Genomic DNA, 27,898 nt, shown 5'->3' on the forward strand with positions numbered 1-27,898 from the left:
AGACCGAGTCTCCCTCTGTTGCCCAGGCTGGAGTGCAGTGGTGTGATCTCAGCTTACTGCAACCTCCACCTCCCGGGTTCAAAGGATTCTCGTGCCTCAGCCTCTTGAGTTGCTGGGACTGTAGGCATGAGCCTCCATGCCCAGCTAATCTTTACATTTTTAGTAGAGATGGGGTTTCACCATGTTGGCCAGGCTGGTCTTAAACTCCTGACCTCAGGAGATCTGCCCACCTTGGCCTCCCAAAGTGCTGGGATTACAGGCATGAGCCACTGCACCTGGCCAACCACTTTTAAGAACACAGTTCAGTGGCATTAAGTACATTCATATTATTGTACAATCACTACCACCTTCCCTTTGTCCTTTTTGTTGCTGCACAATATTTCATTATATGTATACATTATAATTTACCACTCCTCTGCTAGTGGACATTCAGGTTGTTCTCAGTCTTTTGCTGTTATATTTAATGCTATGATAAATAATCCAATATGAAAATCTTTTTTTAGTGTATCTATAGGATAAATTCTGGGAGCAGAAAGAATTGGTAAATTATAACATTTGTGCTTTTATAATTTTGGCAGATATTAAAGAAGGCATAGACAAAATGCCTTCTATAAGGTTTTACCAATTTACCTTCCCACCAGCAATGTAAGACAGAACCTGTTTCCCCATACCGTCACCAGTGTCCCATATTAGCCTTTTTTGTTTGTTTATTTGTTTGTTTTAAACAGAAGTTTGGTGATACAATCACAGCTCACTGCAGCCTCGAACTCCTGACCTCAAGCAATCCTATCGCCTCCACTTCCCAAAGTGCTGGGATTATAGGCATGAGCTACCCAACCCAACTGCATATTAGCTGTGTGCATGTGCGTGTGCATGTGCGTGTGCGTGTATGTGTGTGTGTGTGTGTGTGTGTGTGGTCTTAAGGAGCGGAGAGTGTTTAATAGGCAAGAAAGAAGGAAGAAGCAGCTTCCCCATACAGAGACAGAGGGAGAAGGACTCCAAGCCGAGAAAGGGAACCCCCGCATATTAGCTTTTTAAGAAAATGTTTTCCGGCCGGGTGTGGTGGCTCACGCCTGTGATCCCAGCACTTTGGGAGGCTGAGGCAGGCAGATCATCTGAGGTCAGGAGTTGGAGACCAGTCTGGCCAACATGGTGAAACCTCATCTCTACTAAAAATACAAAAAAATTAGCCAGGTGTGGTGGTGCATGCCTGTAATCCCAGCTACTTGGGAGGCTGAGGCAGGACAATCACTTGAACCTGGGAGGCAGAGGTTGCAGTGAGCTGAGATCACGCCACTGCACTCCAGTCTGGGCGACAGAGTGAGACTCCATCTCAAAAAAAAAAAGAAAAAAAGAAAAAAGAAAATATATTCCTACTTAATAGGTAAAATGTTCTTAGCATTGTTTGAATTCGCATTTTGAGGTTGAACATCTTTTCTGTGTAAGAGTCATGAGATGTTCTTTTTGTGAACTGTATGTTTTTGTTTTTTTGAGATGGAGTCTGGCTCTGTCACCCAGGCCGGAGTGCAGTGGTGCAATCTCGGCTCACTGCAACCTCCACCTCCTGGGTTCAGGCGATTCTCGTGCCTCAATCTCTCTAGTAGCTGGAATTTCAAGTGCCTGCCACCACGCCTGGCTAATTTTTGTATGTTTAGGAGAGACAGGGTTTTGCCAGGTTGGCGGGGCTGGTTTCCAACTCCTGACCTCAGGTGATCCACCCACCTCCATCTCCCAAAGTGCTGGGATTACAGGCGTGAGACATCGCACCCAGCCGTGAATTGTATGTTTATATCTGCCTTTTTATTTATTCAGTTGTCATTTTCCTGTTGATTAGTAGTTATTTATATTCTAGGGAAATTAATTTTTTGTCTGTAATATAAGTTGCAAATATATTTTCAGCTTGTCAATTGAATCATAGCAGTTCCAATCCCGCTTTCTTCCTAGTTATGGTCAGCGAAGTGCCAGAAATTTTTGGTAGTCCTTTTACCCTACCCCATTAGAGAGTTCTGCTCAATTGCAGAGCAGTACTACGTGGTGACTGAGATGCTTGTTAATATCTGATTATTAAAATTAGACAGTGATAGGATTGGGGGCTGGGCACAATGGCTCACACCTGTAATCTCAGTACTTTGGGAGGCCAAGGCTGGTGGATCACTTGAGGTCAGGAGTTCAAGACCAGCGTGGCAAACTTGGTGAAACCCGTGTCTACTAAAAAAACAAAAATTAGCTGGGCATAGCGGCGCACACCTGTAATCCCAGCTACTCAGGAGAATCACTTGAACCCGGGAGACAGAGGTTGCAGTGAGCCGAGATTACGCCACTATACTCCAGCCTAGGGGACTGAGCAGGACTCCTTCTCAAAAAAAAAAAAAAAAAAAGTGATAGGATTGGAAGACCCTTTATGTAATACTCTTTCTTGGCTGGGCATGGTGGCTCATGCCTGTAATTTCAACACTTTGAGAGGCTGAGACAGGAGGATCACTTGAGCTCAGGAGTTTGAGACCAGCTTGGGCAACATAGCATGACCCTACATCTACTAAAAAAATTTTTTTGAAGTTAGTCAGGTGTGATGGTAGACATCTTTAGACCCAGCTTCTTGCAAGGCTGAGGTAGGAGAATTGCTTGAGTCCTGGAGGTCAAGGCAAGCTACAGGGTCTTACTCTGTAGCTCAGGCTAGAGTACAGTGGCGTGATCGTAGCTCACTGCAGCCTCAACCTCCCTGGCTCAAGGAATCCTCCTATCTCAGCCTCCCCAGTAGCTGGGACTGCAGGCGTGCACCACACCTGGCTAATTTTTGTATTTTTTGTAGAGACAGGGTTTTACTGTGTTGCGCAGTCTGGTCTCAAACTTCTGGGTTCAAGCGATCAGCCCACCTCGGCCTCCCGAAGTGCTGGGATTACAGGTGTGAGCCACTGCACCAGGCCTGAGGCTGCTTTTTTTCTTCTTCTTTTACCTCCTACTCCAAATGCCTCGTGAATTCTGAAATTCTACCTTTAGGCAGAGGACAGTGCCCTTTGAACAGTGCCCTTTTCTAGGGGTGGGGCTGAGTTCTGCTAAGGCAGACCCAAGGAGAGGCACATAATCTCCACGTGATGGTGCTGACTTCGATGCATGACTCAGAGGCCTGGAGGAAGCCAGATTAAGGTTGTTCTAGGGCCAGGTGTGGTGGCTCATGCCTGTAATCTCAGCACTTTGGGAGGCCAAGGCAGGCCTATCTCTTGAGGCCAGGAGTTCGAGACAAGCCTGGCCAACATGGTGAAACCACATCTCGACTAAAAATGCAAAAATTAGCCAGGTGTGGTGGGGCATGCCTGTAATCCCAGCTACTCGGGAGACCGAGGGATGAGAATCACTTGAACCCGGGAAGCGGAGGTTGCAGTGAACTGAGATCACGCCACTGCACTCTAGCCTGGGCAACAGAGCAAGACTGTGTCTCAAAAAAAAAAAAAAAAAAAAAAAGGTTGCTCTGGGTGGTCTGGAGATTTGTGCAGCTTGTACCTGCACAAATCTCTGGACCACTTAGTCTTTAAATGGAGAAAACCTGTTCCTCCTTGAAAAGGACTTTAATTTTTTTCTCAGAGGTCTTCCAATCCAAGTAATAAAAATGACAAAATCATAAAAGTAATAACAAATAATTATTTATGAAATCTAAGATGTCATCAACTATAGCTGTGCCACTATTTTTGCATCTCTAAGAAAAAATGCTGATTAAACTGATCAGTGCTTATTACAAACTTTTCTCACATGTCACTCTTGTGCCTATGTAAAATAATTTTTCCTTAAATGCCAAACATAGTATAATCTTTTAAAAGACATTTTTAAGTGGCATTTAAAACATATAATAATAGCTGTGTGCTGTGGCTCAAGCCTGTAATCCCAGCACTTTGGAAGGCTGAGGCAGGCGGATCACGTGAGGTCAAGAGTTCGAGACCAGCCTGGCCAACATGGTGAAACCCTGTCTTTAGTAAAAATACAAAAATTAGCCGGGCATGGTGGCACATGCCTGTAATCTTAGCTACTTGAGAGGCTGGGGTAGGAGAATGCTTGAACCAGGGAGGCGGAGATTGCAGTGAGCCGAGATTGTGCCATTGCACTCCAGCCTGGGCAACAAGAGCGAAACTCTGTCTCAAACAAAACAAAACCATGTAGTACCATCAAATACTTTTAACTGAGTTAAAATGACAATATCAATAACTTATACTAAATTCAACATGTACAGGCAATGTGACTATCTCTCAACCATTTGGCTGAGAACAATTGTAAGATATCAGAGGCATAAATATGGGAGGGGAAATGTATATGTTGGAATTAATGCATTGCTGTATGGACTTAACTAATTTCAAAATGTTTTTACACATGATTACATTTACTCTTCCCGGCAATCCTGAAAGTAGATTGTAACTTCTTTCTAGATAAGGAAACTGAGGCTTAGAGAAATTAAGTCACTTGCCGGAGATCACAGTTAATAAGCGGCAAAACTGGGGCTTGAAGCCTAGACTTTCTGCTCTATCCAATTGTTTCAGCATTTGACCTTATCCACGGGGATCCTGTTGTTATATCAGAGCAGATGACTGGAATAGCTGCAGAAGTGAGGTCTGCTCTGATTTACAGCTTCTTCTGATAGAGTTGATTAAAAGCAACTGCTGGCAGAAATAGGTATGCAGACTGTTTTTTGGGGTTTGTTTGTTTTGAATCTTGCTCTGTCACCTGGGCTAGAGTGCAGTGGCGTGATCTTAGCTCACTGCAACCTCCGCCTCCCGGGTTCGAGCGATTCTCGTGCCTCAGCCCCCCCGAGTAGCTGGGATTATAGGTGTTCGCCACTATGCCTGGCTGATTTTTGTATTTTTAGTAGAGGTGGGGTTTCACCATGCTGGCCAGGCTGGTCTTGAACTCCTGACCTCGGGCGATCCACCCACCTCGGCCTCCCAAAGTGCTGGGATTACAGGCATGAGCCACTTCACCCAGGAGCCACTTCACCCAGCCCAGAACTGGTTTTCTTAAAGATTAAAAGTGGCTGGGGGCTGGGCCTGGTGGCTCATGCCTGTAATCCCAGCATTTGGGGAGGCCGCGGCCAGCAGATCACTTAAGCTCAGGAGTTTGAGACTGGCCTGGTCAACATGGTAAAACCCTGTCTCTACGAAAAATACAAAAAATTAGCCAGGTGTGGTGGTGTGCATCTGTGGTCCCAGCTACTCAGGAGGATGAGGTGGTGGGATCACTTGAGCTCTGGAGGCAGAGGTTGCAGTGTGACAAGATCATGCTACTGAACTTTAGCCTGGGTGACAGAGGGAAATCCCATCTCAAAAAAAAAAAAAAGAAAAAGAAAAAAGAAAGTGGCCGGGCTGGTGGCTCATGCCTGTAATCTCAATACTTTGGGAGGCCGAAGCATGAGAATCACTTTAGCTCAGGAGTTTGAGACCAGCCTAGGCAACATGGCAAGACCCCATCTCTACAAAAATAAAAAAATTAAGCCAGGTGTGGTGGTGTGCACTTATATAGTCCCAGCCACTCAGGAGGCTGAGACAGGAGGTTCGCTTGAGCCCAGGAGGTCAAGGCTGCAGTGAACCATGATGAACCATGGTTGTACCACTGGATTCCAGCCTGAGCAACAGAGTGAGACCCTGTCTCAAAAAAAAAAAAGCTGGGCACGCACTTTGGGAGGCCGAGGCCAGTGGATCACTTGAGGTCAGGAGTTCGAGACCAGCCTGGCCAACATGGTAAAATCCGATCTCTACTAAAACTACAAAAATTAGCTGGGCATGGTGGTGGGTGCCTGTAATCCCAGCTGCTCTGGAGGCTGAGACAGGAGAATCACTCAAACCTGGGAGGCAGAAGTTGCAGTGAGCCGAGATTGCACCACTGCACTGCAGCCTGGGCAACAAGAGTGAGACTTCATCTCAAAAAAAGATAAAAAATTGAAAGAGTAAAAATATGAGTTTAATTTGAGACATTCGTTCCTTCCCTTCTCTGAAGGTACCAGAAAGCAGCTGAAGAAACAAACATGGAGAAGAAGAGAAGTGTAAGTATTCAGAAATTCCAGGGCACGTGGCACTTCTTGAGCAGAATTGTGTGGCCAAGCCACCTGCAGCCTCTGTGGGGCTTGGGTTCTGTGTCAGCTGAGTGGACATTTGTGCCAGCGGGTGTGATCTGTGAGCCATTTGCTCAGGACAACTTGGCTCAGTGCAGGGAATCTTATTTTTTCACTGCGTTTCTCCTTTTGAATCACTTTTTCTTTCCTGTGTTGAGTGAAGAACAAGAGGCCAAATGCTTGCCTGAGGTTAGTAAAATGGCTTCTACTCAAGTGAGAACACAGGGTTTCCTAGGTGGTCTTCCTTTTTTCCAAATCAGACAATCAGAACTTCTACATCTGTGCATTTAAATGGTAGTAGCTGTGCAGCTGTTGTCATCTTCTGGGTTTTTTGTTTAAAGCAAACTTCTTGACCCAATCTAGTTAGCAAGTTTCCTAGCTGCAGGATCTACCAAAGACAAAAACCTCCAGAATAAACTCTCTGCTTCTACCCGTTCTCTAGTCTCCATGCTTGCTAACTTCCAGTGAGGCTGAATAATACATGTCTTTTGAAATTTTACTTGATTTAATCTTGTGAGGGAAAAAACTCATATGTTTGGGCAATAATTCCTTAATTTGGATGGCATTACAAAAACATCCTCCTGGCAGTTTTCAGTACCTAACCTATTTAAATTAGTGCATAATGTGTCCCTGTAAATTTGTTCTCTCTAAGGCTGAGGTCCTTGGCTTAATTTTCCTGTAATTAAAAAATGGACCTCCTCTGGTGCATTATAAGAAAAAACTACCATTACTTTACTCAACTGCTGGTTTCTTTTCTTCCTTCCCTCTTGCCTCTGTTTTTCCCCCCACTTGCTCCTTTCTTTGTTCCTTCGCTTCACTCTCATCCATTTAACAAGTTTTCACCGAGCACCTACTACATGCCAAGCACAGACTACATCCCAGCCCTCATGGAATTTACATTCTAGTGCAAAAGACAGACAATAAAGAAATTGTGTCAGTTTGGCTGGGCGTGGTGGCTCACGCCTGTAATCCCAGCACTTTGGGAGGCTGAGGCAGGCAGAGCACCTGAAGTTAGGAGACCAGTCTGGCCAAGATGGTGAAACCTTGTCTCCACTAAAAATACAAAAATTAGCTGAGTGTGGTGGCACATGCCTATAATCCCAGCTACTCTGGAGGCTGAGGCAAGAGAATCACTTGAACCCGGGAGGCAGAGAGTGCAGTAAGCTGAGATTGTGCCACTGCACTCCAGCCTGGGCGACAGAGTGAGACTCCGTCTCAAAAAAAAAAATAAAAAAATTTAAAAAAGAAATTGTATCAGTAGTGATTAGTACTGTGGAACAGCATGAGGCAGGTAAGGAGGACAGAGCCTAGGGTGGTCAGTGAAGGCCTGTGATGAGGAAATGTTTGAGCAGAGATTTGAGGACAGGAGCCAGGGAGAAGAGTTAGGCAGAAGGAACCGCTTGCGCGGATGTCCTCAGGCAAGAACAGTCTTGGTGTGTTTGAGGAATAGAAGAGAAATGTCAAATGGTGTCATTGTAAAGACCTGGGCTTTAACTCTGAATGCAAGGAAGCCTTCGGAGAGGGTTTATATGCAAAGGAGTGATGTAGTCTGACTTAAATTTTTTTTTCTTTTTTTATTATTATACTTTAAGTTCTAGGGTACATGTGCACAACGTGCAGGTTTGTTACATATGTATACATGTGCCATGTTGGTGTGCTGTACCCGTTAACTGGTCATTTACATTAGGTATATCTCCTAATGCTATCCCTCCTCCCTCCCCCTACCACATGACAGGCCCCGGTGTGTGATGTTCCCCTTCCTGTGTCCAAGTGTTCTCATTGTTCAATTCCCACCTATGAGTGAGAACATGCGGTGTTTGGTTTTATGTCCTTGAGATAGTTTGCTGAGAATGATGGTTTCCAGCTTCATCCATGTCCCTACAAAGGACATGAACTCATCCTTTTTTATGGCTGAAGAGAAGGCTCTAATCCCAGCACTTTAGGAGGCCAAGGCAGGAGGATCGCTTGAGGCCAGGAGTTCAAGACTAGCCTGGGCAACCTAGCGAGACCCTGTCTCTCTATTTTTTAAATGTAAAAAAATAGAAGGAAGAGAATGTAGAGGAACAATAATGGCAGAAGCATGGAGACCAATTAAGAGACAATGATAATGATTTAGGCCAGGTATAATATGGTTTGGACTAGAGTAGTAGCAGTATAGGTGTCGAGAAGTGGTCCGGATGTACGTTGAAGGTAGAGAGAAAGAAGAATCAAGAATGGCAGCAGTGGCTCTGCCACAGTGGCTTGTGCCTGTAATCCCAGAACTTTGGGAGGTCAAGGCAGGAGGATCACTTGAGGTCAGGAGTTCAAGATCAGCCTAGGCAATATAGCAGACCCCATCTCTATTACAAAAAAATAAAAAATAAAAGAATAGCAACAATGTTTTTGGCCCAAACACAATTAAATTAAAATACCATTAATTGAGATAGGGAAGACTACAGTAAAAGAAGATTTAGAGAGGGAGAAATAGTAGAAGCTCAGTTTTGCACATGTAAACTGTAACATGTTTTATTAAGACATCCAAATGGAAATGTCAGCAGGAACTTGGATATATATAAAAATCTGCTGCAGATAAAATGGACGTGTGTCAAAGTGTCAGTGGTACTTAAAGCTATGAGGTATGTGAGATAAGCTAGGAAGTGAGTGTAGACAGACAAGTGGTCTCATGACTTAGCTCAGGGGCACCTTGTTGTTTAAAGGTTGGAGATATAAGGAGTAACCAGCAGAGGAAACAATTGCCAGAAGCCAAGTGAAGAAAGTGCTTCTAGAAGGGGAGTTAACAGAATCAAACACATGGATAAGCTGAGAATTGACCATCGGATTTGGCAACATGAAGGTCATTAGTCATCTTGTGGTGTTTGGGAGTGGTAGAATAGAGGCCTGAATTGGACTAGGTTCAAGACAGTGGGATGAGAGAAGTTGACCCCACGAGTATAGACAATTATCTATGGAGCATCTCTTATGTTCCAGCTCCTGATGACACAAGAAGAATAAGATGTATTCTCTGTCTCCAAAGGGACTGTTTAGAATTTGGAAAATAGAATTACAACCCAGGTGTGATAAGTACCATATCAAATAAATACTCAGAGTAGGCTGGGGGAGAATTTAGGAGGGATCTGAACTGTGCTACATCTAGGAAGGCTTCCCAGAAGAGGCAGTGCCTGACTCAACCCTAAAGGACCAAGAGGAATTAGCTAAGCAAAGGCGACAGGGAGTGGCAGAAGCTTTGTATTCTAGATGGGGGAAGCAGCACACGCACAGCATGAAGGCATAAGAAACAGGCCTACTTGACAGATGAAAAGATGCTTGTTGCATTCACCAAGATAGACAATTCGAGAAAAGAAACAGGTTAGAGAGTGAGGAGTGAAGGGAAGAAAGGGAAGACTTCAGGCCGGGCACGGTGGCTCACATCTGTAATCCCGGCTGAAGCGGGTGGATCACCTGAGGTCAGGAGTTCGAGACCAGCTTAGCCAACATGGCGAAACCCCATCTCTACTAAAAATACAAAAAATTGGCCAGGTGTGGTGGCTCACGCCTGTAATCCCAGCTACTCACGGGACTGAGGCAGGAGAATCGCCTGAACCCAGGAGGCAGAGGCTGTGGTGAGCCAAGACTGCACCACTGCACTCCAGCCTGGGTGAAAGAGCAAGACTCCATCTCAATAAATAAATAAATAAATAAATAAATAAAAATAAAACAAAAGAAAAAAGAAAGGGAAGACTTCAACCTTGATCAAGGAGGAGTTTAAGATGCCTCTAGCATTTCCAGGTAGAATTGGTAGAAAAGGAGAGATATCTGCCTAGAGACAAGTTCTATAACTCTGTCTATATAGATACACAGTATAGATCTATCTATGTATTTGTTGATGTTATAATCTATATGGTGGGTGAAATCGGGATGGATAACATCATATACAGAGAATATGTAAAGTAAGCAAAGCAGAGGACCTAAGACAAAAACCCTGAGGGACCCCACCATATAAGGGAAGGACAGAGGAGGAGAAACCTGTAAAAAAAAGAAAAAGAATAACTAAATTATGAAACTGAGTAGTGGCCAGATAAACGAAAAGAAATCTTTTTTTTTTTTTTTTTGAGATGGAATCTTGCTCTTTCGCCAGGCTGGAGTTCAGTGGCATGATCATGTGATCACGGCTCACTGCAATCTCTGCCTCCCGGGTTCAAGTGATTCTCCTGCCTCAGCCTCCCGAGTAGCTGGGATTACAGGCACACACCACCACGCCCACCTAATTTTTGTATTTGTAGTAGAGACAGGGTTTCACCATGTTGGCCAGGATGGTCTCGATCTCTTGACCTTGTGATCCGCCCGCCTCAGCCTCCCAAAGTGCTGGGATTACAGGTGTGAGCCACTGTGCCCAGTGAAATCTTTTTTTCATTATTGTTTTTTCCTACACCCTTCTTGCATCTCAAAATGGGAAGAAATCTAAGAAAAAGGGGTATCACAGAAAAGTTGGAAGCAATTTTTACCAGGGAGAGTGATCAGTAATGTCAAATGCTATAGTGAGATAAAATAAAGCAGAAGCCTCCAGTGCTTTTAGCAGTTGAGGTAAGTGGACGTGAATAGGTATTTAAAGAAGAGGACGGGCATGGTGGCTCACACCTGTGGTCCCCACACTTTGGGAGGCTGAGGTGGGAGGATCACTTGAGCCTGGGAGTTTGAGCCTGAGCAACATAGAACCCTCTCTATAAAAATTTTAAAAATTTAGCTGGGCATGGTGGCATGGGCCTGTGGTCCCAGATACTTGGGAGGCAGAGGTGGCAGGATCGCTTGAGCCCAGGAGGTCAAGGCTGCAGTGAGCCATGATCATGCCACTGCACTCTAGCATGGGCAATAGAGCAAGACCCTGTCTCAAAAATAAATAAGTAAATAAATAAATAAAATAGATAACAAAGAAGTAACAATGTAGAAAAATGCTTAGCCTCACTGATGATCAGATAAACATAAATTAAGTAATTAAATTAAGTAAATTAATTAAGTAAATTAAAGTAATAATGAGATATAAATTGTAATCTAAACAGTTGGCAAATAATTTTGAACAATACATATATTCATCAGTGGGGGAATGGTAATTGCACATACAGTAATAATATACTATATGGTTATTAAGATTTCGGCCAGGCGTGGTGGCTTACACCTGTAATCCCAGCACTTTGGGAGGCCAAGGCAGGTAGATCACCTGAGGTAAGGACCAGCCTGGCCAACATGGTGAAACCCCGTCTCTACTAATAATACAAAAATTAGCTGGCATGGTAGTATGTTCCTTTGAGCCCAGCTACCTGAGAGGCTGAGGCAAGAGAACTGCTGGAAACTGGGAAGCAGAGGTTGCAGTGAACCGAGATCGTGCCACTACACTCTAGCCTGGGTGACAGAGTGAGACTCCGTCTTAAAAAGGAAAAAGATTGAAGATTTTATGTATGGGCATGAAAAGATATCAAAAGTACATTAAGTGATTAAATGCAGTAAGTACAGTATGATTTTGTACAAAAAAATACATATAGTGTACAAAATAAAAAAATGACAACATATATACCATATAAACTGTCAGGAGTGGGTATCTAGGTTGGGAGAGGTGGGGAGTCAAGTAGGGAAAATGGCATGTATTACAGCATCTATTCATGTCAGGTACATATTTCTATATTGATTGAGAGTTTCCCCCCAATAAGTTATTACTTTTGTAATTGAGAAAATAATAAATTAAAAATAAGATAATGTTATGAACATTTTGAAGAGACAGTTGGGGCCGGGCGCAGTGGCTCATGCCTGTAATCCCAGCTCTTTGGGAGGCCGAGGCAGGCAGATCACCTGAGGTCGGGAGTTCGAGACCAGCCTGACCAACATGGAGAAACCCTGTCTCTACTAAAAATACAAAATTAGCCAGGCATGGTGGCGCATGCCTGTAATCCCAGCTACTCGGGAGGCTGAGGCATGAGAATTGCTTGAACCCGGGAGGCGGAGGTTGCAGTGAGCCGAGATCACGCCATTCCACTCCAGCCTGTGCAACAAGAGTGAAACTCTGTCTCAAAAAAAAAAAAAAAAAAAAGCCAGGCATGCGGACATACACCTGTAGTCCTAGCTACTCAGGAGGCTGAGGTGGGAGGATCACTTGAGCCCAGGAAGTCAAACAGCTGCAGTGAGCTATGATTACACCACTGCATTTCAGCCTGGGTGACAAAGCAAGACCCTGTCTCTAAAAAAATTAAAATGGGATCATGCTGTCTTATAATTGGCTTTCTTCATTCAAAAGTATCCTATGAGCATCTTTTCATGTCAATAAGTATACTTTGATCATATGATAGGTATCTGAGAAAAACAGTGTCCAGTTACCAAGGCAAAGTGCCACTTTGATTGTCAGGGCTCCTGTGTGGTTACAGTAAGGGCAGGTGAAGTCAGAGACCTAGATGACTCATCCATTGTGTGGCACGAGACCTTACAGAGCCAAGAATGCTGCTGGCAGTTAGGGTAGAACCAGCTTCTGGAGCTGTTTTGTAATTCCCTCTTTTCTAGCAAGAAAACTTTTTAAGCTTCTTATATCTCTGATCCATACATTCTTCCTCCAATGGATCATTTTGTAAAAGCTAAGATGTAAACACTAGAATCAAGCAGTTCTATAATTTTTTTTTTCAAGCCTTGTTTCTACTTGATGAAGTGGCTCTCAAGAGTATTTTCAGAAGAGTAATAGAGTGACAGACTTAATTCCCAAAATAGCAGCTAATCCTGTTTAATTCCTAGGTTGTTTGTCCTTTCTTTCTTAGTTGAAAGACCGGTGAGTCACAGACTACAGGAGAGAAGGTACTGGAGTTTGCAGTTTGTTGGGAAGGTGGTGCTGTTCAATTTATTTAGGAGTACAGTCCTTTCAAAGTATGGGACATTTTAATTTTTTTTTTTTTTTTTTTTGAGACAGAGTCTTGCTCTGTCACCCAGGCTGCAGTGCAGTGGTGCGATTTGGGCTCACTGCACCCTCCGCCTCCCGGGTTCAAGCCATTTTTCTGCCTCAGCCTCCTGAGTAGCTGGGACTACAGGCGCGTGCCACCACGCCCAACTATTTTTTGTATTTTAAGTAGAGACGTGGTTTCACTATGTTGGCCAGGCTGGTCACGAACTCATGACCTCAGGTGATCCACCCGCCTCGGCCTCCCAAAGTGCTGGGATTACAGGCATGAGCCACCGCGCGCGGCCGGGACATTTAATTTTCAACAAGCATGCTTCCTCTATTATGGAACAACAGTGACAATTTCCAGGTTGTTTTCAGTCTGTCTTATATGTATAAATTAATTCCATTTTTGGCCCTAGTGAAAGTGAACTCTCTTAGATATGTAAATATGTGTCCTTTGATCGTCTGAGTGATGAGTAGTGGTATTTGCATTTGAAGCCTGCATATTTTACAACCAGAGGATCTGTAAAACAGTGAATTTCTTGATAACTGAGAATTTTTTATTTTTATTTTTTGGTAGGGGGATGGACTCTCACTCTGTCACCCAGGCTGGAGTGTAGTGGCGCAATCTCGGCTCACTGCAACCTCCACTTCCCAGGTTCAAGCGATTCTCCTGCCTCAGCCTCCAGAGTAGCTGGGACTACAAGCGTGCACCACTGTACCCAGTTAATTTTTGTATTTCTTTTTTAGAGACGGGGGTTTCTCCATGTTGTTCTGGCTGGTCTCAAACTCCTGACCTCGTGATCTGCTGGCCTCGGCCTCCCAAAGTGCTGGGATTACAGGCGTGAGCCACCGTGCCCAGCCCTGATAAGTGAGAATTTATACACAGATAAACTTGTAGAGAAGAGCAGGGGGAAAAAAAAGATTAAATTCTTATGAAAAATAAAATTTGACTGCTCATATGCATGTAAATTATGTCAGACATAACTAAATATTTATGCAAATACTTGGAAAGTCTGGGGACTTCGCCAGGGTTCTACAAATAGTTTCAACCCTTACTGCCACTATCCATAATTAATGGTATAGTTTCAGCTATCCTGCATCTTTGTCTTATTTAAAAGAAAAAAAAAAACAGCAGAATTTACCATGTTATTTTATGGCAGGTAATGATGAACTTTGCTGATGTGTAGTTACAGTGTTTCAAGCACTTGTATTTTGCTTTTTCTTTCTTGTTTTTTTCCCCATTAATCTTTGGGTGAAAATCTCTTGTCTGGCATGTAACTATCCTTAGAGCTGGGCTTGCCTTTCTTCTCATTTTGTCCTTATAAGGCCATCCTGTTTTATCACTTCCTGCTTCAGTTCCTGACTTTTTCTCTCTTCCCCTCTCCCTCTCCCTCTCCCGGGTGGATGCTTTCTCCATGTGGCAAGGCTGTAACTGTTCACAGCTGTCTGAAACAGCAGTGGACCAGGAGCAGCTTGGAGTTTTAACTTTCATTTTACAAAGAACAACATGTTTGAATGTTTCAGCAGGCAAGTTATAACTGGCACCTACTTCTTGTTCTTCTAGAACACCGAAAATCTCTCCCAGCACTTTAGAAAGGGGACCCTGACTGTGTTAAAGAAGAAGTGGGAGAACCCAGGGCTGGGATCAGAGTCTCACACAGACTCTCTACGGAACAGCAGCACTGAGATTAGGCACAGAGCGGACCATCCTCCTGCTGAAGTGACAAGCCACGCTGCTTCTGGAGCCAAAGCTGACCAAGAAGAACAAATCCACCCCAGATCTAGATTCAGGTCACCTCCTGAAGCTCTTGTTCAGGGTCGATATCCCCACATCAAGGACGGTGAGGATCTTAAAGACCACTCAGCAGAAAGTAAAAAAATGGAAAATTGTCTAGGAGAATCCAGGCATGAAGTAGAAAAATCAGAAATCAGTGAAAACACAGAAGCTTCAGGCAAAATAGAGAAATATAATGTTCCGCTGAACAGGCTTAAGATGATGTTTGAGAAGGGTGGACCAACTCAAACTAAGGTAAGAACTGGGCGGGTTTGAAACTTGAGAAAAAGCCAATTCAAGTACTAAACAAAGCTGTTTTTCCAATCCAGCTATTCTGAGTAGAGGCGAATATGTGGTCAGTATGTCTTTTGATTCCAGTTAGATAAGTTAATAGTCTCAAATGAATTATTTACATAGATGCTAAGATTTGTGAGTCTCTGACCCAATTTCATGTTAGATCAAGTTCACACTGGGATTCAAATTGTTATCTAGAAATGAAGAGAGTTTAATACCAATTGGATTATGTGTTTTTGTATACTTGCCCTTTTAAATTGTCTTCCTGTGTTCTTTATCATTTGTAGCTTTGGGGGTGGAATTACTGCGAATAGCTCTCTGCTTGGACACAGCTGCAGACTGAGTGTTAAGGCCGGAGTTTAACATTAAGACTGAGGCGTACTTGTCTCTGCTAGCTGAATCCCTTCTCTTCTTCTCAACTTCCTCATCTGTGCCTTCCAACAAATGTTTTCTATCAGCTAAAATCCTCTCTCAGGCAAAATCAATGAAGATAGCCAGACTAGCTATAGCTTTCGGGAGTTTTGACTTGCAAATGCACGGGGTTGCGTTTTCCTACAACTGCTAATGAAATTTGATCCTTCATGTGGATTGCAGACCTCGTCCCCAGAGGGAATTACTTAACTAGAAAATGAGTTACATATGCTGGTGATTTATAACGCAATCCAGAGGCCACAGAGCTGGTAGATTTTTCCAGTTTTCTCATACTTTCCTATATATCTGGCTTTGTACATGGGGATGGTTCGTTACAACAGTCGTTATAATGAAATAAACAGACCTGATGGGGAGCAAAGCCATCCCTTATTCTAGATTCCACCTAGATGGGAAAGCTGGATTTTTTTTTAAGCTAAATATTTGGCCCAAGTCCCTATGTTTGGAAAGTAATATAATAATATGAAGCATTATTTCTGAGATAAAAAATAACTCATCCTGTAGTCTTCAGTTATATTAGGCGTGATATTGTCAATCCCTTCCCATAACTTGCAGTGCCAGTCGCTTTTCTGCTTAGAATTAGAAAAGTTCTTGAATGTTTGGGGGTCATGTTTGAAGTTGTGCGAGGTTTTGACGATGTGTAAAGCTACAGCACTTCTCTGTGCGTGAGCTTTAGCTCTACTTTAACAGTGAAACCAGTTGGCAAGAGATGTAACCACAAAGCAGTTTTATAACTTTTCTTAACTCTCTTCCCTCTCAAGTTTTTAGACCTTTAGTCCTGCCAACTTCTTCTTTCCCCTTTATGGTTTTAATTTAAAAATTTTTTTTATTTAAATGGGAAGAAGAATTTTAAGTGGAAGGAAAAAATGTCAGAAATCCTAAATAGAGAGGAAGGGGCTTTGTTGTGACTCAAAGCACCATTGTACGTCTCCTCCTCCCAGACCCTGCTAGGAACAGGACAGCTGATGTCATGCCAGTACACACAATGAAGATGCAGTGCAAAAGGCTGCTGCATGTTGAAACTGGCCAAAGGTAGGAAATGACTGGGACTGTAGCAGACAAAAATGCTGATTATGTGTAAGGATATGGTGAGACACTTTTTCTCATAAATATCTAGTGAGATGTGGGTCAGGACAAGCCTATCTCTCTAAGGCTGCTTGGAGAGGAGAAAAACTTTCCATATAAGATCCTACTAAGCCGGGTGTGGTGGCTCAAGTCTGTAATCCCAGCATTTTGGGAGGCAGAGGTTGGGGGATCACTTGTGGCCAGGAGTTCGAGACCAGCCTGGCCAACATGGTGAAACCCCATCTCCACTAAAAATACAAAAATTAGCCAGGCATGGTGGCATGTGCTGGTAGTCCCAGCTACTCGGGAGGCTGAGGCAGGAGAATCACTTGAACCTGGGAGGTGGAGGATGCAGTGAGCCGAGATCATGCCACTGCACTCCAGCCTGGGCAACAGAGTGAGACTCTGTCTCAAAAAATATATAAAAATAAAAATAAAGATCCTACTAGATGGCTGATAGCACTGGGCAACCAGATTGATTGCTAAAGGTATAGGAAGATGGAAGAGGCTGGGCACAGTGGCTTACATCTGTAATCCCAGAATTTAGGGAGGCCCAAGGCGGGAGGATTGCTTGTGCCCAAGAGTTTGAGACCAGCCTGGGCAACATAGCCAGACCTCGTCTCTACTAAAAATTTAAAAATTAGCCAGGTGTGGTGATATGCATTGATAGTCCCAGCTACTTAGGAGGCTGAGGCAGAAGATTGCTTGAGCATGAGAGTTTGAGGTTGCAGTGAGCCATGATTGCCACTGCACTCCAGCCTGGGCAACACAGTAAGACCCCTGTCCCTTAAAAACAAGAAGATGGAAGAGACATAAGATTCACCTGGGCTTCTAGGTTTCATTGCTTTTTGTGTGTACCATTTTTAATTTCCTGATTTGTCACTTAATGGACTGCTTAGGGAGTGGAAAACACAGCCACCCATGGTTTTATTGCTGTTTCTAAATAAGCGTCATTGTCCATACTGAAAACAGTCTGGATTTTTTTTAATTTATTTATTTTTGAGACAGAATCTCTCTCTGTTACTCAGGTTGAAGTGTATTGGCGCGATCTTGGCTCACTGCAACCTCCACCTCCCAGGTTCAAGTAATTCTCCTGCCTCAGCCTCCCAAATAGCTGGGATTATAGGCACCCGCCACCATGCCCAGCTAATTTTTGTATGTTTAGTAGAGACAGAGTTTCATCATATTGGTCAGGCTGGTCTTGAATTCCTGACCTCAGGTGATCTGCCTGCCTCAGCCTCCCAAAGAGCTGGGATTACAGGCATGAGCCACCATGCCCAATCTCAGTCTAGATTATTTTTAACAGTTCTGTCAGGTATTCTATAGTCTGAGTTCAACCTACCTGTACAGTCTCATAGCCAATCTTTACACTCAAACCTTGGAATACTCATCCCCCATTTGCTACTTTTTGAATCTTTTATTCTTAATATTTCATGTTTTAATTTCAGTGTGTTTATACTTTTTGAAACAAGACCAGAACATAGTAGACTTTATAGAGAAAGACCAGTTTTACCTAGATTCCAAAGGAAGAATTAAACTGCTGTTATTGTTTGAAATGTGTTTTGTTTTTTTTTTTTTAATGGAGATAGGGTCTTAACTCTGTTGCCCAGGCTGGAGGAGTACAGTGGTACAATTGTGGCTCACTGCAGCCTTGACCCCCCTGCCTCAGCCTCCCAAATAGCTGGGGCCACAGGTGTGTACCACCGCTCTCAGCTAATTTTTTAAATTTTTCATGGAGACAGGGTTTCACTATGTTGCCCAGACTGTTCTTAAACTCCTGGGCTCAAGTGATCCTCCTGCGTTGGCCTCCCAAGCTGGTGAAATTACAGGCGTGAGCCACCACACCCAGCCTGAAATTCTTAAAGGATGAGAGTGTCAATGACAGAGTGCTTTGGCATCATTGTGCCTAACCTGGGAGACAGGGAAGAAGCACGCCATGGGAAGTGTTTTACACTTGGGGACAACTGTACTAAGTATTGTGGAGCCCATAGCCTTGAGGTAGACGGCTACTTTGCCTTTTTTCTTGAACTGTCTTGCAGAATGTGGATTTGGGGTAAGTGGTCTTGAAGCACTCAGTCACCCTCAAATTAAGATTTTTACTTCATCTTTCTTGGGCCTGTACCTCCAAGATGACAAAGAAAAGAAGAAACAATGGTCACGCCAAAGAGGGCCACAACCAGGTGTACGCTATTCACTGCAGCCAATTTGCTGCATAAACTGTGCCCATTCTGTGCCCAATGACAAGGCTTATTAAGAAATTCATCATAGGCCGGGTGCGGTGGCTCACGCCTGTAATCCCAGCACTTTGGGAGGCCGAGGCGGGCGGCTCACGAGGTCAGGAGATCGAGACCACGATGAAACCCCATCTCGACTAAAAATACACACACACACACACACAAAAAAAATTATCCGGGTGTGGTGGTGGGCGCCTGTAGTCCCAGCTACTCGGGAGGCTGAGGCAGGAGAATGGCGTGAACCCGGGAGGCGGAGCTTGCAGTGAGCCGAGATTGCACCACTGCACTCCAGCCTGGGCGACAGAGCGAGACTCCGTCTCAAAAAAAAAAAAAAAAAAAGAAATTCCTCACTTGAAATGTAGAGGCTGCAGCAGTCAGCGATATTTCTGAAGTGAGCGTCCTGGATGCCTGTGTACTTCCCAGGCCGGATGTGAAGCTACATTACTGTGCGAGTTGTGCCATTCACAGCACGGTAGTCAGGAATCAAGGTCATGAAGCCCGCGAGGATCGAACACCTCCACCCCACTGTAGACCTGCGGGTGCTGCCCCATGACCGCCACCGAAGCCCATATAAGGAGCAGAGTTCTTAAGGACTGAAGAAAAACTAGCCTCTGGAGAAAAATAAAATTGCAATTGTACTTAAAAAAAAAAAAAAAAAAAAAAAAAAGATTTTACTTCATAGGCCAGGCTTGAAGTTCTGAACACTTTGAAGTCTCCAATTATGAGGGATCTAAGCTCTGGCTTTTGCTGCTTAGCAATAGGTGTTCTATGATGGGCTGATTTGGAAGGAGGGAGTCAGCCACTGTTGAGCCACTGCGGTGAAGTCACTTGATCTCACTCTGGAGAGAAACACTTTAATAGCTAAACATTCTAGCTTTGATTTTTCTGAAGGGAATACACCTGTTTTCAATTCTGGGGTTTTTGGGGCGCTTGCTTGACTGTATATGAACTTGTGATCCAAGGAAAAAATAGGAGAAAGAACAAGTTGGCTTTTTAAGTCAGGATAGTTTTATGTTTGCTACTAGATAAGGCAAAAATAAAAAATAACTTATTTTTATAAATTCAAGAAGAAAAGTAAAGATGTTTTTATACGCTAGTGATCAATAACTTAGTTCATAGTATTTATTTAATAAAAGGAAGGTGGCATTGGTGGTATAGTGGTAAGCATAGCTGCCTTCCAAATAATGAAAATTGATTAAAGCCTATTTCTCACTTATTCTCTACCTTTGATGAATAGATAGGTTATTTAGGTCAGGTGGTTTAGCTGAATATGATGGTTTTATTTATTTATTTATTTATTTATTTATTTATTTATTTATTTTTGAAACAGTCTCATTCTATCGCCCAGGATGGGGTGCAGTGGCACGATCTTGGCTTACTGCAACCTCTGTCTCCTAGGTTCTAGCACTTCTCCTGCCTCATCCCCTGAGTAGCTGGGATTACAGGTGTCCGCTGTCATTCCTGGCCAGCTTTTTTTGTATTTTTAGTAGAGATGGGGTTTCACTATGTTGGATAGGCTGGTCTTGAACTCCTGACCTCAGGTGATCTGCCCACCTCAGCCTCCCAAAGTGCTACCATGCCCAGCCTGAATATGATGGTTCTACTTCTATGAGTGAATGAGTGGTATATGGATTAATGTAAGCTATCATCAAAAGAAATGCCACAGTGGGCCGGGAGCAGTGGCTCACACCTATAATTCCAGCACTTTGGGAGGCCGAGACGGGTGGATCACCTGAGGTCGAGAGTTCGAGATCAGCCTGACCAACATGGAGAAACCCCATCTCCACTAAAAATACAAAAATCAGCTGGGGATGGTGGCACATGTCTGTAATCCCAGCTGCTCGAGAGGCTGAAGCAGAAGAATCACTTGAACCGAGGAGGCAGAGTTTGCAGTGAGCTGAGATGACACCATTGCATCCCAGCCTGGGCAACAAGAGCGAAACTTCCTCTCAAAAAAAAACAAAAAAAATGCCATGGTGACACTTAGTGAATGTGATTTAGCATTCCTAATTCCTTATATGTATTAATCTGGGTTTTAGATGGCCAAGATAACCATTCAGGACATCCTTTTATGAAAAAGAGAACTGATCAACTAGTTATGACCCATGTTTAGTTATTGTCATGTTGCCTTTTTTTTTTTTTTTTTGAGACAGCCTTGCTCTGTCGCCCAGGCTGGAGTGCAGTGGCACCATCTCAGCTCACTGCAGCCTCCCAGGTTCAAGCAATTCTCTGCCTCAGCCTCCTGAGTAGCTGGGATTACAAGTGTGCACCATGAAGTCCGGCTAATTTTTGTATTTTTAGTAGAGACGGGGTTTTGCCATGTTGGCCAGGCTGGTCTTGAACTCCTGGCCTCAAGTGATCCACCCACCTTGGTCTTCCAAAGTGCTGGGATTTTATATTATAAAAATAAAGCAATACATTCAGGTAAAATAGACATATCTAAAATAACAAAGGAAGTTTCCTTTGCCCCATCACCCTTTTCTCTTGTTTGTGACTTCTCTCCCCGTAGACTCCCAGCCCTTCAGCTTCCCTCTGAATTTCAGTTCCTTTTAGCACCAGGATCATGATATGTATAGATAGCATGAAAATGCCAACAAAAAACTTCACTTGTTCCAACATCTTTGTGGTTTTTCTTCTTGTAAGTTCCTGGAAGTGACACTTGGTATTTTGTTTAGTTTTGCATAACACTCATACATAACAGCATATATGCGCTGGTGTAGTAGAATGAGTCTTTAGAGAGTAAGGCAACCAAGCTAAAGTGTGATGATCTCTGTTCATCAGGTACTTATTCATAGCCAATCTGTAATCTGCATCAAAGAAATAATTTATATAGGCCTTCTTGATGAATGGGTAGGTGTCCATAGGGAATCCCCAGATTGTTGCAGAAATTATTCATAACATCTTATCTTCCTCTTAGTTAATAATTGTATGTGTTCCTTTATCTACTTAACGTTAAGATAAAAATTTTTCTTCTGCTTTCTGAATATGTCTTAAGTTATTTAGAATTATATCCCAAGAAGAATACAATTCTGAGGATGTTCATAATTTATATTAATTGCATAGTTTGTTTGTTTGTTTGCTGTCGCCCAGGCTGGAGTGCAGTGGCACAATCCTGGCTCACTGCAACCTCTACCTCCTGGGTTCAAGCGATTCTCCTGCCTCAGCCTCCTGAGTGGCTGAGATTACAGGCGCATGCCACCACACCAGCTAATTTTTGTATTTTTAGTAGAGATGGGGTTTCACCGTGTGGGTCAGGCTCGTCTTGAACTCCTGACCTCGTGATCCCCCTGCCTTGGCCTGCCAAAATGCTGGGATTATAGATGTGAGCCACTGCGCCCAGCCAAATCGCATGGTTTTAAGTTAAAATTTTAAAGTAAGTTTGGGGAGGAAAGGTATTTGAATAACTATTAACATCAATGTGGAGTCTATACAGTCATCTCAATGTAGGGGAGTATATCTTTAATTTGCCTGTCAGTGAATCTTGACTTTTACCTTGACCTAACATTTAATCTTCAGTAGATATATTGCTAATGCTTTAAATGTGGATAATTGGTTTTGCATATTATTGTTAATTGTACACAAGAATTGTCTTTGTTTTTCTATCAATGCATTCTTTCTCACTTATCTTGGTAAAACTAACTTTTTGCTGATTTAGCATATTCAACTATAGTTTATAGCTTCTCTTGTCATTTCAAAAATGTAAATAAGGCTATCCTCAGCATTATTTCGACTGACATCTATCTATAGTGGTACATTTCTTGTAAAGACTACATATCAGCATAAATTTTTTATTTACTCTTAATGACTCTGAGTAATCTCTTTTGTATGTATGTGTGGTAAGATAATAATTGATCCAGGGGAAAGATGCAGTCAAAGAATTCCAATCTTTTTAACTGTTCCTTGCCCTAAATGCCCGTCCTCGATGTGCCAGCTAGAGACCACTCATCTCTTCTTCTCTGCTTGCTTTCATGTCCTGTGTACTGGTTTTTCACCAGTTTCATTATAGTAAAACATATCAACAAGCAATGTCAGGGGACTGGAACATTCTTTAAGCAATGTTGGCTATATTAGACTTCAAGGGGGCTAGAAAGACTTCGTCTCCCCCCAGTACAAATATTACTACCTTTGTCTTCCTGCTAGTGGACTCATTCCTAAATTAGACAACACAGGTGTGTATCCAGATGAATATATTTACTAGTCATTTCCTCTAGCCTTCCAACCCATTCTAACTCATCAGTGAGTTACAATGAGTGAGAAATCACTATCAAAATTGTTGACATATAGATCCTAGAACCTTAAGAGAGTTTAAGAAGTTATTTAATCCAGCTCACTGCCCTCAGTCAGTTAGAACCTTACAATCCCAATTTTACAGATGCAATTAGATGAGGTCAGAGAAGTTAATTGATATGCCCCATGGCATGTGGCTAATTAATATCAGAACAGGATTGAAATTGGATAGTACCCCTTCTACCATATAGCACTATCTTCATGGATATTATAATCACTATTTATTGGATAGAAACAATGGGCCCTACATACCTTTGAAATCTAAGAAACTGGGAAAAATTGAAAACATAAAAACAGCTATGTTCTCAAAGACTTTAATTAACTCTGCCTCCCCACATTTTATGCTTAACTAATTGAAAAGCATCAGGACCGTGAACAGAAGAAATATATTGGAATGCAAGAGATATGAATGAAAGCTCTAGAGTTAGAAGCTTGTGAGTTTGGGGCCTGGCGTGGTGGCTCACACTTGTAATCCCAGCACTTTGGGAGGCCAAGGCACAAGGCACACTTGTAATCCCAGCACTTGAGGTCAGGAGTTCAAGACCAGCCTGGCCAACGTGGCAAAACCCCATCTCTATTAAAAATACAAAAATTAGCCTGGCGTGGTGACATGCGCATGAAATCCCAGCTACTCAGAAGCCTGAGGCAAGAGAATTGCTTGAACCTGGGAGGCAGAGGTTGCAGTGAGCTGAGATCATACCACTGCACTCCATCCTGGGAGACAGAGCGAGACTTTGTCTCAAAAAAAAAAATAAATAAAATTAAAAAGATATAATTCATTAAACATTGTTCTTACATCAAAAGGTATGATTTATTGTTTATTCTTATATATTTTCAGCTTATTCTCAAGATACAACACCACTAGTACAGTATAAGGACACATTCCCTAAAGCATCATTAGCATTTGGTTTTACCATTTTTGTCTACTTAAATTAATAGATATGACTTGTTATCCTTCCTTTTTTTTTTTTTTTCCTAATTGTAAGACTAACACATAGTATTTGTAGAATGCTTGGGAATACAAAAAATGTAGAGAAATCCTACCACCTGGAGATAAAAGCTCTTTTTATGTGTATTATTTTACTTATATTAACTCTCTAAGAGAGTCCCTGAAGAAAGAAATTTTTCTCTCAATACTTTAATAAATCAAGGCTAGGTTTTATCTATGCCCCGATTTCCATGCATAGTTCAGCAAAGTTCCATTTTTCCCTAAAAGCCAACCTTCCTCTGCCCTTGACTTTGGTGAGATGACAGCGTCCAAAGGAAGCTGAAGTTGAAAGGTTGAAGGAAGTGGCTAAGTGAGGTAGGGGACTCTCAGTAAATTAAGGTGTTGAGAATCAGCTTTTAAATATAATTTTTTCTGAAGATAGTGTAGAAAAGACAGGAAATCCTGCTTTGTTACTTATTTAGAACTTAACTTTATTTCTGTTTTAAAAAATACAGAGAAAAATTCTACAGACTACTGTCTAAAAGCCCCAAACTTTTATCCTCTTACTAGTACATCTTGGTGCATTTGATTTATGGATTCACAGAGAATATTTAAGGGATGTTCATACTAACAAGAGTTATTGTAAGCTGACAGGAAGGAGGACTTCAGGAAATTCCAGAAAGTCTTAAAAGTATCTTGTCTATTCTCTTTCCTTGACATTAGAATGATTAAGGCTCCCTCAAGTGTCTGAGTAAAAAGAGCTAAAATGTGATAAAAGTCTATTACAGAAGAGTATTTTGGTATCAGAATTTGTGTGTGTGTGTGTGTGTGTGTGTTTTGCGTTCCTTTACTTCCTTGAGAAATATTGGAGGAAACCCCTCCTTCTTCCTGTACCTCAGATTACCACTTGGAAAATGTGGATCATAAAACTCATCTTAAATGCATTTGAGATCATTTTTGTTTGTTTGTTTGCTTTTGAGACAGGGCGTTGTTATATCGTCCAGGCTGGAGTGCCGTGGCACAATCATAGGTCACTACAGCCTCGACTTCCTGGACTAAATCAATCATCCCACTTCAGCCTCCAGAGTAGCTGGGACTGCAGGCATCACCACTATGCCTGGCTAATTCTTTTTTTTTTTTTAAAGCAGAGACAGGGTCTCACCATGTTGCCCAGGCTGGTCTCAAACTCCTGGCCTCAAGCAACCCTCCTGCCTCTGCCTCCCAAAGTGCTGGGATTACAGGCGTGAGCCACCATGCCCAGCCTTGTTATTCTTTTTTTTTTTTTTTTTGAGGCGGAGTTTCGCTCTTGTTGCCCAGGCTGGAGTGCAATGGCGTGATCTCAGCTCGCTGCAACCTCTGCCTCCCGGGTTCAAGCAGTTCTTCTGCCTCAGCCTCCCAAGTAGCTGGGATTACAGGTGTCCGGCTAATTTTTTGTATTTTTAGTAGAGATGGGGTTTCACCATGGCCAGGTTGGTCTTGAACTCCTGACCTCAGGTAATCCACCTGCCTTGGCCTCCCAAAGTGCTGGGATTACAGGCATGAGCCACCATGCCCAGCCAAGCCTTGTTGTTCTTAATGTTCGAGTGGTTTGGAGGTGAAATATATTGAAAGTAATGCTGTGCTTCACTGAACCTGCGATATCATGAAAACCCATCTTACCTCACAGCTGTATTTCTCCTTAGAGCCACAGTCTGTATGAGGGATTTTCAGACAGTTCTCTTCCTATTTTTCTCTGAGACCAAGTGGCTTTGTACATGTACTTTTTTAGTACTTGAAAGAAATTAATGCAGAGTTTTGATACCCCATGGAGCAAAAGGCTTCAAAAAAAAAGGTAAGGGGGCCTTATTTTATTTAACCCAGCAGTTTAAATTAAAAGCTAACAAAGATGGGAAATTTTATGCATTTAAAACCAAAGAAAGCCTCTGCCCTGGCAAGGTTTATGCTCTGGTTCTAAATGATTATGCTCCCAATAACAGCAGTTCAGGGACTTCACACAAGAGAGAGAAGGATGTGTAGCTCCAACTAGACAGAAAACAGCTCTCTGCAGGTTGTAACATGTAACACATATTCTTGGAATTGTGCTTGAACTTTACCTTTGACAGAAAGCAAGTATCTGTATTAAGAATGCAGAACCCATTTCCTTTTGGTTGTTCTTTTCTTTTTTTTTTTGGAAATGGGGTCTTGCTCTGTTGCCCAGGCTAAAGTGCAGTGATCTTGGCCCACTGCAACCTCCACCTCCCAGGTTCAAGCGATTCTCCTGCCTCAGCCTCCCCAGTAGCTAGGATTACAGGCACGTGCCACCATGCTCAGCTAATTTTTGTATTTTTAGTAGAGATGGGGTTTTGCCATGTGGGCCAGGCTGGTCTCAAACTCCTGACCTCAAGTCATCCGCCTGCCTCAGCCTCCCAAAGTGCTAGGATTACAGGTGTGAGCCACCGCGCCTGGCCACTTCATTTTCAGATAGCGGCTGCTCCTAGAGCAAGAGTATGTTGAGCTGTGTGAGTCATATGGATGTCTAATAATTCATGAAAGTATGCCTGACCTGTGTGTGATGTAGCACAGATAGTGTTGTTCCAGCTTGTTTTAGTTTTTATTAAAAGTAGACCCAATCAGGCCGGATGCAGTGGCCCACACCTGTAATCCCAGCACCTTGGGAAGCCGAGGCAAGATCCCTTGAGCCCAGGAGTTTGAGGCCAGCCTGGGCAACATGGTGAGACCCTGTCTCTACTTTAAAAAAAAAAAAAAAGAGAAAAAAATAGACAAATCAATAATGTAAATTGCAAAGCTGACTGGATATAAATTATTATTATTACTTTTTGAGCAGGGTCTTACTCATCACCCAGGCTGGAATGCAGTGGTGTGGTCACGGCTCACTGTATTCTTTTTTGTAGAGATGGAGTCTTCCTATGTTGCCCAGGCTAGTCTTGAACTCCTAGGCTCAAAGTATCCTCCTGGCTCAGCCTCCCAAAGTGCTGGGATTACAGGCATGAACCACCACGCCCAGCAAGGAGACAAATTATACACACACACAGTGGATGATTTGGTAATATCCACTTCCAGGTCAAGCAATTTTCCTATGCACCCTCTGGTAGTGGGATACAGGGATGCCCAAGCCATAATTTTTTTTTTTTTGAGACGGAGTCTTGCTTTGTCACCCAGGCTGGAGTGCAGTGGCCTGATCTTGGCTCACTGCAACCTCCGCCTCCTGGGTTCAAGCGATTCTCCTGCTTCAGCCTCCTGAGTAGCTGGGATTACAGGTGCAGGCCACCACGCCTGGCTAATTTTTTTGTATTTTTAGTAGAGACGGGGTTTCACCATGTTGGTCAGGCTGGTCTCGAACTCCTGACCTCGTGATCCTTCTGCCTCAGCCTCCCAAAGTGCTGGGATTACAGGCATGAGCCACCGTGCCCAGCCTAACTTTTGTATCTTTTTTGTAGAGACGAGGTTTTGCCATGTTGCCCAAGCTGGTCTCAAACTCCTGGGCTCAAGTGATCCACCTGTCTCAGCCTCCCAAAGTGCTAGGATTACAAGCTTGAGCCACTGTACCTGGCCTTGGGAGATATATTAAATGTATATTGAATTTGAAGGAAACTATTCTTATTGGTGTGGTATAAACAGACCAATCCTTGGCTCAGATTTCTGATGTGGTATGTTTTCTGTCTCCAAGGAGGGGGTATAAAAAATATGTAAAAGTGATAGTTCACTTTCTTTTTTTCTTTTTTCTTTTCTTTTTTTTTTTTTTTTTTTTTTTTTTGAGACAGGGTCTCACTCTGTTGCTTAGGTTGGAGTGCAGTGGAGCAATCTCTGCTCCCTGCAACCTCTGCCCCCCTGGTTCAAGCAATCCTCCCACCTCAGCCTCCCAAGTAGCTGGGACCGCAGGTGCATGTCACCACACCTGGCTAAATTTTTG

General features: G+C 43.0%; 1 protein-coding gene across 8 annotated transcripts in view; it reads left to right on the forward strand.

Moving 5' to 3' along the window:
- LIMA1 (LIM domain and actin binding 1) overlaps window positions 1–27,898 on the forward strand; it is a 104,872-nt gene that overhangs the window by 47,829 nt on the left and 29,145 nt on the right. For 5 of the 8 annotated variants that reach the window (XM_032143829.2, XM_032143830.2, XM_058433481.1 and 2 more), the window contains 2 exons: window positions 5,974–6,019; window positions 14,542–15,006. In XM_032143829.2, coding sequence (XP_031999720.1) covers window positions 5,974–6,019; window positions 14,542–15,006 — 511 coding nt within the window. Of the gene's footprint in view, window positions 1–3,542; window positions 4,657–5,973; window positions 6,020–13,827; window positions 13,846–14,541; window positions 15,007–27,898 lie in introns of those variants that run through there. The other 3 variants (XM_032143833.2, XM_058433483.1, XM_032143831.2) reach the window with 3 other exon arrangements.

Source organism: Hylobates moloch, unplaced genomic scaffold (genome assembly GCF_009828535.3).
Source record: "Hylobates moloch isolate HMO894 unplaced genomic scaffold, HMol_V3 SCAFFOLD_22, whole genome shotgun sequence".
Taxonomy (NCBI): domain Eukaryota; kingdom Metazoa; phylum Chordata; class Mammalia; order Primates; family Hylobatidae; genus Hylobates; species Hylobates moloch.